The following is a 13,654-nucleotide window of genomic DNA, read 5'->3' as shown; positions in this document are numbered from 1 at the left end:
CCTAAAATTGACCTGCGCATCACACTAGTGGACATACAATTATTTTCCCTTGTTAATATTATAAGTACCAGGGTCGTACATCGAATCGAATTAACCATAAAAATTAAACTCTGAGGCCCAAGTTGTAAGAAACAACGATTACTCGTAGTTTTACAACTATATACACTAGTAAGTAGTAACTATAGTCAAATACACATCAGCATCATTATGGCATAGTCATATTCATCCTCCACCTCCTCTTCCAACAATACTCCTCAAGAAAAGCATGAAGTGTTCTTAAGTTTTAGAAGTGAGGACACTCGAAACAATTTCACAAGCCATCTTAATGGTGCTTTGAAAAGATTAGATATAAGAACCTATATAGACAACAATCTTAATAGTGGTGATGAAATATCAACTACTCTTGTTAGGGCAATCGAAGAAGCCGAGCTATCCGTTATTGTTTTCTCCAAAAACTATGCGGCGTCTAAGTTTTGTTTGGAAGAGCTTATGAAAATTCTTGAAGGTAAAAAGATGAAAGGGCAAGTTGGAGTGCCTGTTTTCTATGACGTTGATCCTTCTGATGTTAGGAACCAGAGAGGAAGCTATGCTGAGGCTTTTGATAAGCACGAGAGGAAGTTTAAGAAGAAGATAAAAGTATAAGAATGGAGGAATGGTTTAATGGAAGCTGCATTGGGATTGCAATGTCAACAGGTAACTTTATATCAGTCAACTTTTTTCGTCATTAATTTGGTTTAAGTTTTTCATTTATAAGCGAAAATGAGCCTTGATAACAATATTTTGATAATCCGATGAACCGATCAGTCCAATATTGAACATGGAACTAACTAATTCACTAGTTTGTCTGATTTTATAATCTCACTTGCAAAGTTGTTAGTCTCGCGGGTCTAAATAGACTCGAAAAGGGTATGTAGATTTGACGTAGTGTGGAAGCAAGGGTTATCAAGCGCTAAACCTAAAAGATAAACTGACAGGATGCAAGCGACAAACCTATCAAAACAAGGGAAATATCAAATAATTTTATTGAATCAAAAAGTTATAAGTTGTCTCTTAGGTTATAATTGTTAACCTTAAATAGGGAAATAACAAACCCTAATGGGCCAAAAATAACAAACTGAAAACAAAATAGAAAGTTCTAGAAAATTGGGCTGAAATAATAAATACTACTAAATTACTTAGAAAACCGTCCTGCATCAAGATTCGATTTGTAGACTTGTATGAGTTTATAGAAAATTAAAATTGACTTTGAAAATATGTAAGTGACACATAAATGATATATATATATTTATAATAGAACACCAATTAGCATAAAAAATAAAATTTCAAACAATATAACAAATTTTTTTACCATAAAAATCCATATTAGCAAGCAATGTAGAAAGTAAGTTGATAAAGTCCTAATTCCTTCCTAATTGACTGTTATATATACCAAAAAATCATAAAAGTTTATGTGAAATCTTGTTCATCATCAAAATCACCATCATCTTCACAAGCATCCTAACCATCATCATCAAACTCAACCCCAGATAAAACATCTTATTCATCATCAACCGTAACCTAACTTGGATTATCTTAACTTCCACCTATTTCAACATTCCTTCTGCAACCACTATGAGCATCATTATTAGCAACATCAGTTTCCCCAATATTAAAAGAGAACGTCGTCGATGAAGGAAGAAGAAAATATCTTCAACGAAGGTGAGTATGATCTGAATTATTCTATCTTTGGTGAGAGTGAGAGTTTTGTTTCTAAATTGAGAGTTAGTTTGAAAAAGAAAATAGGATCCTAAGTTTTTTTTTCTTTTCAAATTTTATTTAGTTTGAGCCTTTTTTTCAAAAACAAATTGTTTTTTTTATTTAAAAAACTCATAGCCAAATAAAAACTCGCGAGTCTACTTCAAAAAATATTCTACGCGTGATTCCACTCGTTTGTGCCTTCTAGAGTCGTAAAGTTGTATGAGTCTACTAGCGAGTTTTACAATCATAAGCACTTGTATGATTGTTCGCATTCTGATGTGATGATCGTGTAGACTCTTGTTCAAGTCCCGATGTGATGATCAATCTACTCCTTGAATCAAACGTCTAATTGACCAAGGGTGTTTAGGCGGCATGTCACGTTGAGACTGACAACGACAATACAAGCAGTGGCGGAGCCACATATAGCTTTGTGTGGGCGTGTGCCCCCACTAAGTTCATGGCTTCATGCATATTTTTTTTGACATATCATGTCTTCATGCATATTATTACATATATACATTAATACATATTATTTATTTATGAGAAATGATATTTGAATAACTATTTTATGATAATCTTTGTGATAATTTTTCTCTTATATTCACATTGTAGTTTTATTTTCTTTCTTCATTGCTTTGGTTTTTATGTTAATCCTTACATTTCTTTGTATATTTTGGTTGTCCAATAAGTTGTCTCAAAAATGGTGAGGCCTATGTTACCCCCTCATGATTAGGGGGTAATTTACTCCTCATCATATCAACCAATCAAATTGTGCTATATGTAGGCACATTAAATGTCAAATATATCATTTCAAACAAAAATTAAATGTCAAATATATGAGTCAATTTTAATGCCATGGTAAATTTTTGTACTTTTAATTTTTAATTAATTATATTTAGATGATCAATCTTAATAAATTTACACTATATGACTTATATCAATTAAAATTTTACATCAAATTTCTTTCATCTGAATCAGTTATATTTATAATTTTTTTTTTCCAAAACGTGAGTCTAAACACGACCCTTCATCCGGAAGTCATCTCCTTTAAAAGCATTTGAATGTCATCTACTTTAATCAGTTACGGAATTTTTATAAATACTACAATAGTTCATGTACACATTTAACCAAAAATATTTGTATTTATTCTACTTTCCCTCTTTTGAAATTTTTGTTTTAAGAATGTAAAATAATGTAAATAACAATTAAAATAAAAGGAGAAAAAAAACTACTATATATTATTTTGTTATTGCACATTTTGTTTTACACAATTCATATGTTTACAGAGTTTAGCACAAAGGATGAAAATGGTGGAGACGGTTGTTAATAGCACAAAACAATCAGTAGATGAAATAAAAGAAATAATTGTGAAGAGCGTAACACCAAAAAAAATGTTTTATGAATGTAACTGACTTGGATGAAAGAAATTTGATGTGAAATTTTAATATATATTTTGGTAGTGTTACAATGTAACGAGGCAAAAAGAGAAAGAAAAAAGAGAGAGACGAAATTAAGTTCCAAGTTTATCTCTCAGGATGAGAGATTCCATGTCAGGCGGAGGGCAGTTCCAGTGAGCAGAGCACCTTCCATGTGATCCTTCCTTAGCCATAACATCTGCACACATGTTTTGTTCCCTAAGAACATGCACCAATGTTGTATTTCCATTTTCATGTAAAACATCTCTAATATGAAGGATATCAGTAGCATAAGTGTGAAAGGTATGATCATGACCATCAATAATCAGGTCAACTGCTTCCAAACAATCACTCTCACAAATAATGTTGACATAACCTTCTTTACTACAAAAATCAAAACCTATCTGGATAGCACGTAACTTAGCTAATAACGCATCACCTCCAACTTCATAGTGGGAAAAACCAGTTATCCAATCTCCATCGTGGTTGCGAACAACACCACCAGCACCTAAACAAGCAAAATCTTCTAGAAAGCTGCCATCAATATTGAGTTTGAGTGTACCTTCTGGAGGGGGGATCCAATGAGCTAAGAGGCGCGATGAGTGTGGGTCCAAACCAGGATTGGGATAGTAAGAAATGCATTCATCATGTAACAAAAAAGTCTTTCGCACCACATCTTGAATACGCCAATGTTGATCCTCAAAAATAACATTGTTTCTCCAACACCAAGCATACCATACTCCTGTAACAAACAAAATAGAGGAAGTACCCATTGTCATCTCATGAAGCCAAACCTTGACATCAAATTCAGAGAAAAAATTATTATAACGCCCCATATTCAAGCGGAGCCAAAGCTCTTTAGAGTGCGGGCAATCACGTAAACAGTGAAGAATATCCTCTATGGGTGAAGAGCAATGGGTGCAGCTTGGAGAAGCTACCATGTTGCAATGATGCCGACATGCATTAATAGGGAGAGCATTGTGAAAACAAAGCCATAGGAAGTGTTGAAGTTTTGCTGGTACTTTAAGGCGCCAAAGCCAATTCATGTTACAATTCACATTCCAATCTCTATTTTGTTGAAGAAGCCAATAGTATCCACTCGAACAAGTATATTCACCTTTCTTTGCATGCCTCCAAGTCCACACATCTTGAAGTCGTACATCCAAGTTATTAGGAGCTGGAAGCTGGTGAATATAGTGAACAATATCGGTTTGTTTCATAGTGGCAAGATCCTACAAGTTCCACCTACCATCCTCCCACACATCCTTCAAACACATAACTGAACCACTGATGTTAACAAATGGGACCAATTGGCAGAGGGGACCGAGTTATGTCCAATCAATATTCCAAATCGATGAGTTTTTGGAGCCTACACGAAAACTATACCCTGCAGCAAATTTTTTTCATGGCATGTTAAATACCACGCCAAGTGATTGATGGTTTATTATGTTTCTTATTCATCCATAAAGACGTGTTGCCCATTTATTTATGGGAAAGAACTTTCACCCACAATTTATCTTTATTATGAAGCATGTTCCACACTAACTTACCAAGCAAAGCTAAATTAGTAAGTCTAGCTTCACGAATACCTAGGCCACCAAAGCATTTAGGGGTTGTAACCATATTCCATCGCCTCCCCAAAGGAAACTCCTTGACATCTTATCTAACCTATTGCAAACAAAAGTAGGAAGATAGTGAAGTTGCATGGTATAAACGGGAATTGCTGTTGTGGCAGACTTCACTAGGCAGGCTCGTCCTGCTTTATTCAAGATATTTCCTTTCCAAGTAGCTAGCCTTTTAGAAACTTTGTCAACAACGTCATTATATACATCTCGAGAAACTCGACCCTTGACAAGAGGAAATCCAAGATAATGACCCAAATCCGCCACAAATTTAATAATTGAAATATCATGTATCTTACGTTTTCTTTCCCCTTGAAACATCCTAGAACACATAGCTTTGGATTTTAAGGTATTAATCCTTAACCCCGAAGCTGAACAAAACTCCTCTAAGGTATCCATAACCACTTTGACCTGTTCAGTACTAGCTTCACAAAATAACATAACATCATCAGCAAAAAGAATATGAGATAATGGTGGGCCACCCTTAGATACATGTATAGGTTTCCAATTTCCACTTAGGACTTTTTGTTGAATACTAAGGGATAGTTTCTCCATACAGAGGACAAACAAGTAAGGATATAAAGGGTCGCCTTGGCGTAGACCTCTAGATGGAGTAAAATGATCAGTTTTGGCACCATTCCAAAGAACACTCAAATTGCTAGATCGAACACAACTCATGATGAGAGATATAGTTGCTGGAGGGAAACCAAAATCATGGAGAGTTAGTTCCAAGAAGTCCCAATTAAGCCTATCATATACCTTTTCAAGATCAATTTTGAACGCAATAGAGCCGTTTTTTGCATGAGAATGATGTATGAAATGAACAACCTCCTGGGCCAGGATGGCATTATCAGTAGTACCTCGATTGGGGATGAAGCTACTTTGAAGAGGGCTTATCAGGTCAACAAGAAACATTCGCAAGCGACTAACCAAGACTTTTGTGATTACCTTAAAAATGACATTACAAAGACTGATATGTTTAAAATTCTTTAACCTTTGGGGATTACTCTCCTTGGGTATTAGGACAATTAATGTCTCTGCAATTGAAGCATTAATAGTACCCATATTGAAGGTCGTATGTACGAGACGCCATATGTCATCACCAATTCTTTCCCAAAAATGTTTAAAAAATATGGGTTGAAAGCCATCAGGGCCAGGAGCTTTATATGACTTCATACTAAACACGGCACTCCTCACCTCTTCCTTAAGGACCAGTTTTATAAGAGAATCTCTACATTGTTCACTTAAACAAGGCATATCATTAACCAATAGATTATTTGGAGTAGTGGCGTGGTCTACCTCAAATAATTGTTTAAAGTAATTTATGGCCTCTGCTTGGAGGATAACATCATCGGTACTCCATTGACCATTTTCAAGAAAGAGACCTTGGATTTTATTTCGTTTTCTCCTCACTAGTGTCTGAGTGTGGAAAAAACTTGTGTTACGGTCTCCCAGTTTCACCCAATTCTCCCTCTACTTTTGGTACCAAAGGATCTCTTCTTGTCTTAAAACATCATTATATTCTTTTTGGAGTGATGTGATAGAATTTTAGCAAGTGTACTAAAAATGCATCAAAGTAATAAAATTTATAAGTTCGTATCCACAGGGACTGTTTCAATTTCTACTCGGCAAAATCGTTAAAATAAAGGATTTAAAAAATAGCGGGTATGTAGAGCATATATTTGATTGAGTTCAACAGGAAATAAAAATCAAAATAAATGGTTTTGGAAATTATAGAGATAAAAAGTGATCAGGTCTTTCGAATCAATTAATTATCGCTGTTTGGTAAATTGCACCTAGTCTCTACAATTATTCTCCTAGACTCACGACAAATTAACAAAATAGTTTTGATCAATCCCTTGACTCATAACACTCTTCTAAAACTACAACACCCTAATCCCTTAGGTGAGTTCGTAACCGTTGAAGGCTTTATAAACGTTAATTTTTATGTCATAACCTAACAATCATCTATCCCTAGACTGACCCGTTAGATTAACCAGAATTATTAGATCCAATTCAATAGCTAGGGTCAGTAGTCAATTGATATTTGAATTCAGTTTATATGTGATCAGTATACAAAAAGCATTAAGAACAAACAATTCTGAATAAAACTAGGATTATAATTGTATTGAATAGAGTTTATACAATCACATGTTCAAACAGCTCCAATTAAAATCATCTCAGACCTAATCAAAGGAAATTAGCTAGACATGATCAAAGGAATAAACAACATAAGTAAAGAAAATAAATGAACCGATAGAACTCCGATGTCGCCGGCTTTGCACTCAGTATCTTTTCAATCGCTACTGATGTCTTCTTCCAATTTCCATGTGCCTCTCCTCTCCTTCTTTTTGTCTCGTACTACGTGCTGCTCTTCCTTCCCAAACCGTGAATCACTTTGTGCCAAAACGTGAATGAATATTGTGATGTGCAGCTTGTCCTTTTATAAAACACAAGTGACCTAGTTGCTATGTTTTGGTCAAAGCCCACTTGCGTTTTCCAATTTAACATAGGCACATATTACTTCTTTTTTTTTCTCTTTAATATTCACACCTCCTTTAATTAATAGATCAGCCAAGTGCAAATCAATTTCTTTCATTTTATCCGATGATCCATCACACAAGGACATATTTCTTCTTATTCTCTTTTGGCCTCCAAAATTGTAACCCTTGTTTCTGAAACTGACTTCTGTTTGAGTGAACAATCGCGCCACGCCTGTTACCAATCGCGTCACGATGCCTTAAAATCCTAGAGTCATTCCAGATCCTTCTTCACAATCGTGTCACGTTTTACATCCATCGCGCCACGATGTGAGCAACTCAAAAACATGCCTCTCTGCCAAGAAAATCGCGTCACGATGTAACCAATCGCGCTGCATTTTGCTGTTTTAAGCTCTTTGGTGTTTTTCTTGCTTTTCTTGCTCTTCTTGCTGCTTAAACTTGCTTTGAACTCAAAAATATCATAAAAAAGACTCTAAAAATGTGGAATGACGGACTGTCATCATGATGCCTCAGTCATGGTGAGGTGAGTTGAATCAACTGTTTCTAACTTGTGTTGCACCTGCTTTAATTTCTCTGCAAGAGTACTCTTCCTTTTATGAATGTCACCAAACACCTCTTTGTTGAATGTAGTCGCATCTAACCGAACATGCTCAAGACTCGCGGGTACAATATGTTCACCTTTATCCCAAGCAGTTTGAAAGCGAAAAGGTCGCACGCATTTAGATGGAGCAAAACCAACACCCCTTAAGAGGATAGGGCGATGGTCGGAATAATTCCATGTCATGTTCTCTACATAAGCTTCTGGAAAAGTAGTACGCCATGCACAATCACCAAGGGCCCTGTCCAACCTTTTGGCAACCTTCAGAATCCCTCGTTCCTTACGAGTCCAAGTATAAGTACTACCCGTAGCTCCAAGGTCAATAAGATTACATTGCTCCATCATATTCGATAATTTCTCAGCTTGTCTAGTTGTAAAGATGCCCCCCTTTATCTCAGAGGGATGGAGGACTTCGTTGAAATCTCCTATCAAAACCCAAGGACTCAAAATATCTTCACGAATAGAAATAAGATAACTCCATATATATATATATATATATATATATATATATATATATATATATATATATATATATATATATATATATATATATATATATATATATATATAATCCCTATTGTGTAAATTAATTAAGATTGAACACCTAAATATAATTAATTAAAAATTACAAGTACTAAAATTTGTCTTATGATTAAAATTGACTCATATATTTGACATTTAATTTCTTTTGAAATGATATATTTTACATTTAATGTTGTATATATATACCGCAATTTAATTGGTTGATATAATGTGTGGTAATTTACCCCCGAATCATGAGAGGGTAATCTAGAAAAAAAACCCTCAAAAAGTGGTTTTTCAAATAACGTTTCTCTTATTTATTTATTATATTTACTCAAAAAAAGTTTTATCAACCTTCCATAAAAATGTTATGGGACGTCTGACTATACATCTCTCAACATATTCTTTTATGTTGGTTTCATTTTTTTTTAATAATTAATATATAATAATAATGTAATTATATATTATGGAAAACTTGGGAGGTTTTGAATCAAAAGGAGTTATCAATCTTTCTATTAAAATTACAAAAACAAACTTTGTTTTTTATTAGTCATTTTTGGGTTTTAAATATGTCTTTAGTTAATTAATTTAATTTTTAACTGTATTTTTCACCGATCAATTTGATTTATACAATGAATAACAAAAGAAACTTTTGAAAATGTGTTCATAGTTTTGATAAATTTTAAATTGATATCGACCTCTAAATTAGTATTGTAGACCGGTGTCTAAATTATTTTAGATGACCCTGAAACAAAACTAGAATAGGGTTTACAAATTATTTAAGATGACCTTGCTACAAATTTATATATATGTTGTCTCTACTATTCAATATTTCTGGCTCCACCACACTGAATACAAGTACAAGTGGATAGAAAAGCTTATGGTTGGTTGAGGGGGAGGTCGAGAACTGAATGTTGAAGGGAGATGACTCATAAGTGTCACCTCTTATTCAGCTACCTATCTTTATCATTTTGGCAACTTAGAACTGTTTTATGATTGGTTTGTTCCGTTGTGAAATTTGAGATCTTTACATGTGTTGTATTCTCCTTGAAATATCCCTTTGGGTCCTCCTCTTGCTCTTCTCTCTAACCATTTCTCTATCGCTAGCCTCCTTTTGTGTTTTATGAGAAATGAATGAAATCTAACCTATTTTCTATTCACATTAAGTTTATATAGTCAACAATTAATTCGGCTAGGTTAAAATCTTTATATTGAGCCTAACTCTCCTTTACCAACTAATTAGAAATGTTACTACTCATTTAACTTAGTAAAACGTTTAATTATCACCATCTCAAAAATAATTACTACTAGTTACCTTTAATGTAGTATAATAACTATTCACCTCAAACTACTAAAATAAATCCTTATTCTAAAATTACTAAATCATTCCCACTCCATAAATTACCAAAATACCCCCAGTCCTAAAAATGACCAAAATATCGTTAACCTCCAAAATGACTAAAATACAATTCTAGGCTAAAAATCCACTAATTCCATTTCAAATACACACATAAGCAAATAACCACATAAAAACACACATAAGTAATAAATAAATAAATCCTAGCTAAAAACGAGCAGCTACAACTCTCTCCCAGTTATAGAATTTTCGTCCTCGAAAATTTGTTGGAACAAAATGTGTTTAACAATGAACCTTAAAGAGTTTTGATGATAACAAGGTATTAAAAATTGTAAATTGGACTAGCTAATATTTGTTCAAGTGTACAGGACCATAGTTAAAAATTGATATCATACAAAGGTTCTGAATGAGCAAATAAAGAGCAAAAGAAATCAACGAAATTGAAGCTTAGATGCTCCTGAAGGCAAAGTGCTCCTGAAGACTAAAGCGCTCCTGAAGGAAAAGTGCTCCTGAAGACTAAAGCACTCCTGAAGTCAAAGTGCTCCTGAAGACTAGTGCTCCTGAAGACTTGAAGTCCTGAAGCAACACGTCATCAGAAGCTACATCATCAGAAGCTGCCTCATCAGAAGCCATTTCACCAGAAGCTGAAGATCAATTGGATTTGCGAAATTCAAGGACTCAAGAGTTGTTTCATGGATCGAAATTCATCTAAAAACAGCAAAAGACTAGTGGAACTTTGCAACAGTCATTTCAAAGGTGTTTGAAGGGATGTGCTTGCAAAATGGACGAAAGCGTTGACATTGTACTTTGTACGAACTGTACAACCACCTTCTCCACTACTCTGTTTTGTATCCACGCTACAAGACAAGAAAACAGCTCCAGAATACGGCTACGCCTGCAAAGATGTTCCTTCACAATGAGAATGGATTTCAAATTGGTTCTTCATAGGACAACAACCAAATCAGGCAAAAGATCATTGGTGAAAGATCAAGCTTCAACAACGACTCTTTTGATGTGCTGGCAATTTCACAACGTCTCTTTCACACCTCTATATAAAGGAGTGAAGACTTAGAGATTGGTATACGACTCTACTACAATTTACAAGCGCCAAAACTCTGCTGAAATTGTTTTGCTTCCAAAGTCACTTAGAATTTATGTTTTCAAGTTCATATCTTAGAAATTCTTAAGTCTTAGAGTTTGTATCTGATTGTATTGTGATCACCTCTGATTGTATATCAAGTGTTCAACCTCAAACATTATTCCTTGTAATCTTGTTTGTTTAGAAGTCTCTTGCAGTTGTGCTTGAGCATAGAAGTCTCTTGATTGTGTTCTTGAGCATAGGAAGACTCTTGCAAAGTGTGCTTGAGCAAAGGAAGTCTCTTGCTGTGTGCTTGAGCAATTGTAATCAGATATTACATTCTAGTGAAATCTCCTTGGAAGTGCAAGGGGGACTGGACTACTTCCGGATTGTGGAAGGAAACAGTATAATTGCCTTGTGTCTTTCTTCTTCTCTCTCTCTCTCTCTGTTTTATTCCGCTGCATTTAGAATCTGTTTATCACTTCAGAAGCTGTCTCACTTAGCTTCTGACCAGTGTGTTCAAATTTTAGGAGAAACGAAGAATTTTTCAAAAACACAATTCAACCCCCTTCTTGTGTTTTTCTCACCTTCAAAATTACCTCAAGAAAACAACTCTAGATACGACTCCTTCATTCTACTCTCCGATTCCCAAGTAGCACTCTCACTAATTGATCCAAACCAAATCACTTTCAGCAAAACGATCTCCTTTCCTCTTAAGCTCTTCACTTCCCGTTCTTCAATCCGAACTGGCCAAGTCTCAACAGTCAAATTCTCACTTACTTCCAAATCATCCACTTGAATCACATGAGACGGATCATACACATACTTCCTCAACTGCGACACATGAAACACATCATGAAGATTCGACAACGACGACAGTAACACAATCCAATACGCTACAACCCCAACCTTCTCAATTATCTCAAATGATCCAACTAAACGAGGTGTTAACTTCCGACACTTCAAAGAACGTCCAACACCGGTTACAGGATTAACTCTCAAAAACACATGATCTCCAACTTGAAACTCAATATCCTTTCTCCTCTTATCATGATAACTTTTCCGCCTACTTTGAGACGCTTTCATCTTTTCCTGAATCATCTTAACCTTTATCGTAGTCTCTCACTACAAGAAAAATGCTCATTTGCTAGAGTTTTTGACAAGGGCATGAAACCCCTGGAAAATTTCCCAGGGCCTAAGCCAAGAAAAAACCTTGGCAAATTGATTTTGGGAATTTTGGAACCGCTTAACACTTGACAGGGGTGAGCCCCTCACAAATGTACACACGCCCCTTGCTTATTTTGTCTGCGAAAATGATAATTCAAACTGACTGATATGATTCATCTTTTGCAGCAAAAAACCACGACTAGAAACATGGAAAGCCCCTCGGATTTATTAATCAGCAGAGAATCTCTGCTATTGTCATATTCTTGTCAAGTCAAATTGTACAATAGCTGATGGCAGCAGGCACCATAGGGGTTTTCTGGATCGTTCTGTCACCTAGCCCTAGCTAGAATTTGACTGGGTTTGCGAGGGGCTAGCCCTCATTTTACCCCTGGTTTATTTCCTTCCTATATATTTCCCAAACCGTTCCATTTATCAGCGTTTGAGTGTTTGAGACTTAGCAAAAATTTACTCCTCCATTTTTTCTATACACTCTACTATTTAACATCAATAAACTTCTCTAACTTTGGTAAAATTCTCTTCACTTATTATATTTTTGTAATTTGATTTTTGACTACTTATTAACATAAATATTTTCATGCATCAGTGTTCAAGTTTCTTTGCCACCTCATGTCGTTCCTTGCTAAGCTTGCTCCCTGGATTTGTTCTTCATCAAGCTTGAACAAGTTAGTAATTTTTCTACTTCTAAATACTATTGATATAGATGATATTTTATAATTTATTAGTAGTTCAAAATATATGATGATTGTTCTTATGGATATATATGATGTTATAAATTTTGCAAGATCTGTTTTTAATTTGTTTAAATATATTTTGAATTTTTTTTAGACAAAATAGAAGATAATATTGTTAAGGAAAATAATACTGTTATGATTTTTTTCCGAATTGTTTTGTTCATAAAATTGTTAAGGAAAATAATTTATTAGGGAAAATGTTAATTAAAATTGAAGAAGTAGCATCTAAATTCTTTATATGGTTGTATCATTGCATGTTTTATCGATTTATAAGGTTTAGGGTGTTACATGGTGCGTAGAATTTTCTCCACCACCTTGCTATCTGGAATATCTTCTCCATACACCCTCATCTTGTTGATAGTTAAGATTTATAACACGAGTAAAATATTGTTCCACTGTTTAAGAACTGGACATTTCGTAGCTTTCATATTCTTTACACAGAGACTGCAGCTTTGATTTATGAGCTTTCTCTAATCCTTTATGTGACAACTTCACTATGTCCCACGCCTCTTTCGAAGAATTCGCATTTGCTATTTTGTCAAAAATTGAGTACTCTATTCCTTGAAGAATTTGTGATAGTGCCAACTGGCCTTTTCTATGAGCAAGTTCAAGAGCTCCTTGTTGTAAACCAGACTCCACAAAGCTCCATATGTTTTGATCTTTAAGATGTGTTGTCATCATAAATTCTCAATAACTAAAATCTAATTCTGAATTTAATTTGGGACCGGACCAAACGATATTGAAATTGTTTGCCATATCTCTCTAAAAATATGCTCACAATAATTTTGACAAAGTGAGAACTTTTTTGTTCCTCACACACTCAAACTATTTTTGACACTGACACTCACAGGACCTAACCTGCTCCGATACCAATTTAATATATGTGGGACATATAAAATAAACAC

The 13,654-nt window shown here is 34.6% G+C and overlaps 1 protein-coding gene and 1 pseudogene across 1 annotated transcript; one reads left to right on the top strand and one right to left on the bottom strand.

Moving 5' to 3' along the window:
• The first annotated feature begins 207 nt into the window (after window positions 1-207).
• LOC146921322 (disease resistance protein RPV1 pseudogene) lies at window positions 208-697 on the top strand (annotated as a pseudogene).
• A 7,077-nt stretch (window positions 698-7,774) lies between these two features.
• Window positions 7,775-8,218, bottom strand: LOC146921321 (uncharacterized). The gene has a single exon (XM_085711284.1). It carries the CDS (start codon window positions 8,216-8,218, stop codon window positions 7,775-7,777), a length of 444 nt encoding a protein of 147 aa, XP_085567410.1.
• Between the last annotated feature and the right edge of the window lie 5,436 nt (window positions 8,219-13,654).

Source organism: Medicago sativa, chromosome 5 (genome assembly GCF_051527215.1).
Source record: "Medicago sativa cultivar Bolivia chromosome 5, Bolivia_mono, whole genome shotgun sequence".
Classification (NCBI taxonomy): domain Eukaryota; kingdom Viridiplantae; phylum Streptophyta; class Magnoliopsida; order Fabales; family Fabaceae; genus Medicago; species Medicago sativa.
Note: the sequence above shows the minus strand (reverse complement) of the source record. Positions and strands in the feature narration are given on the sequence as shown.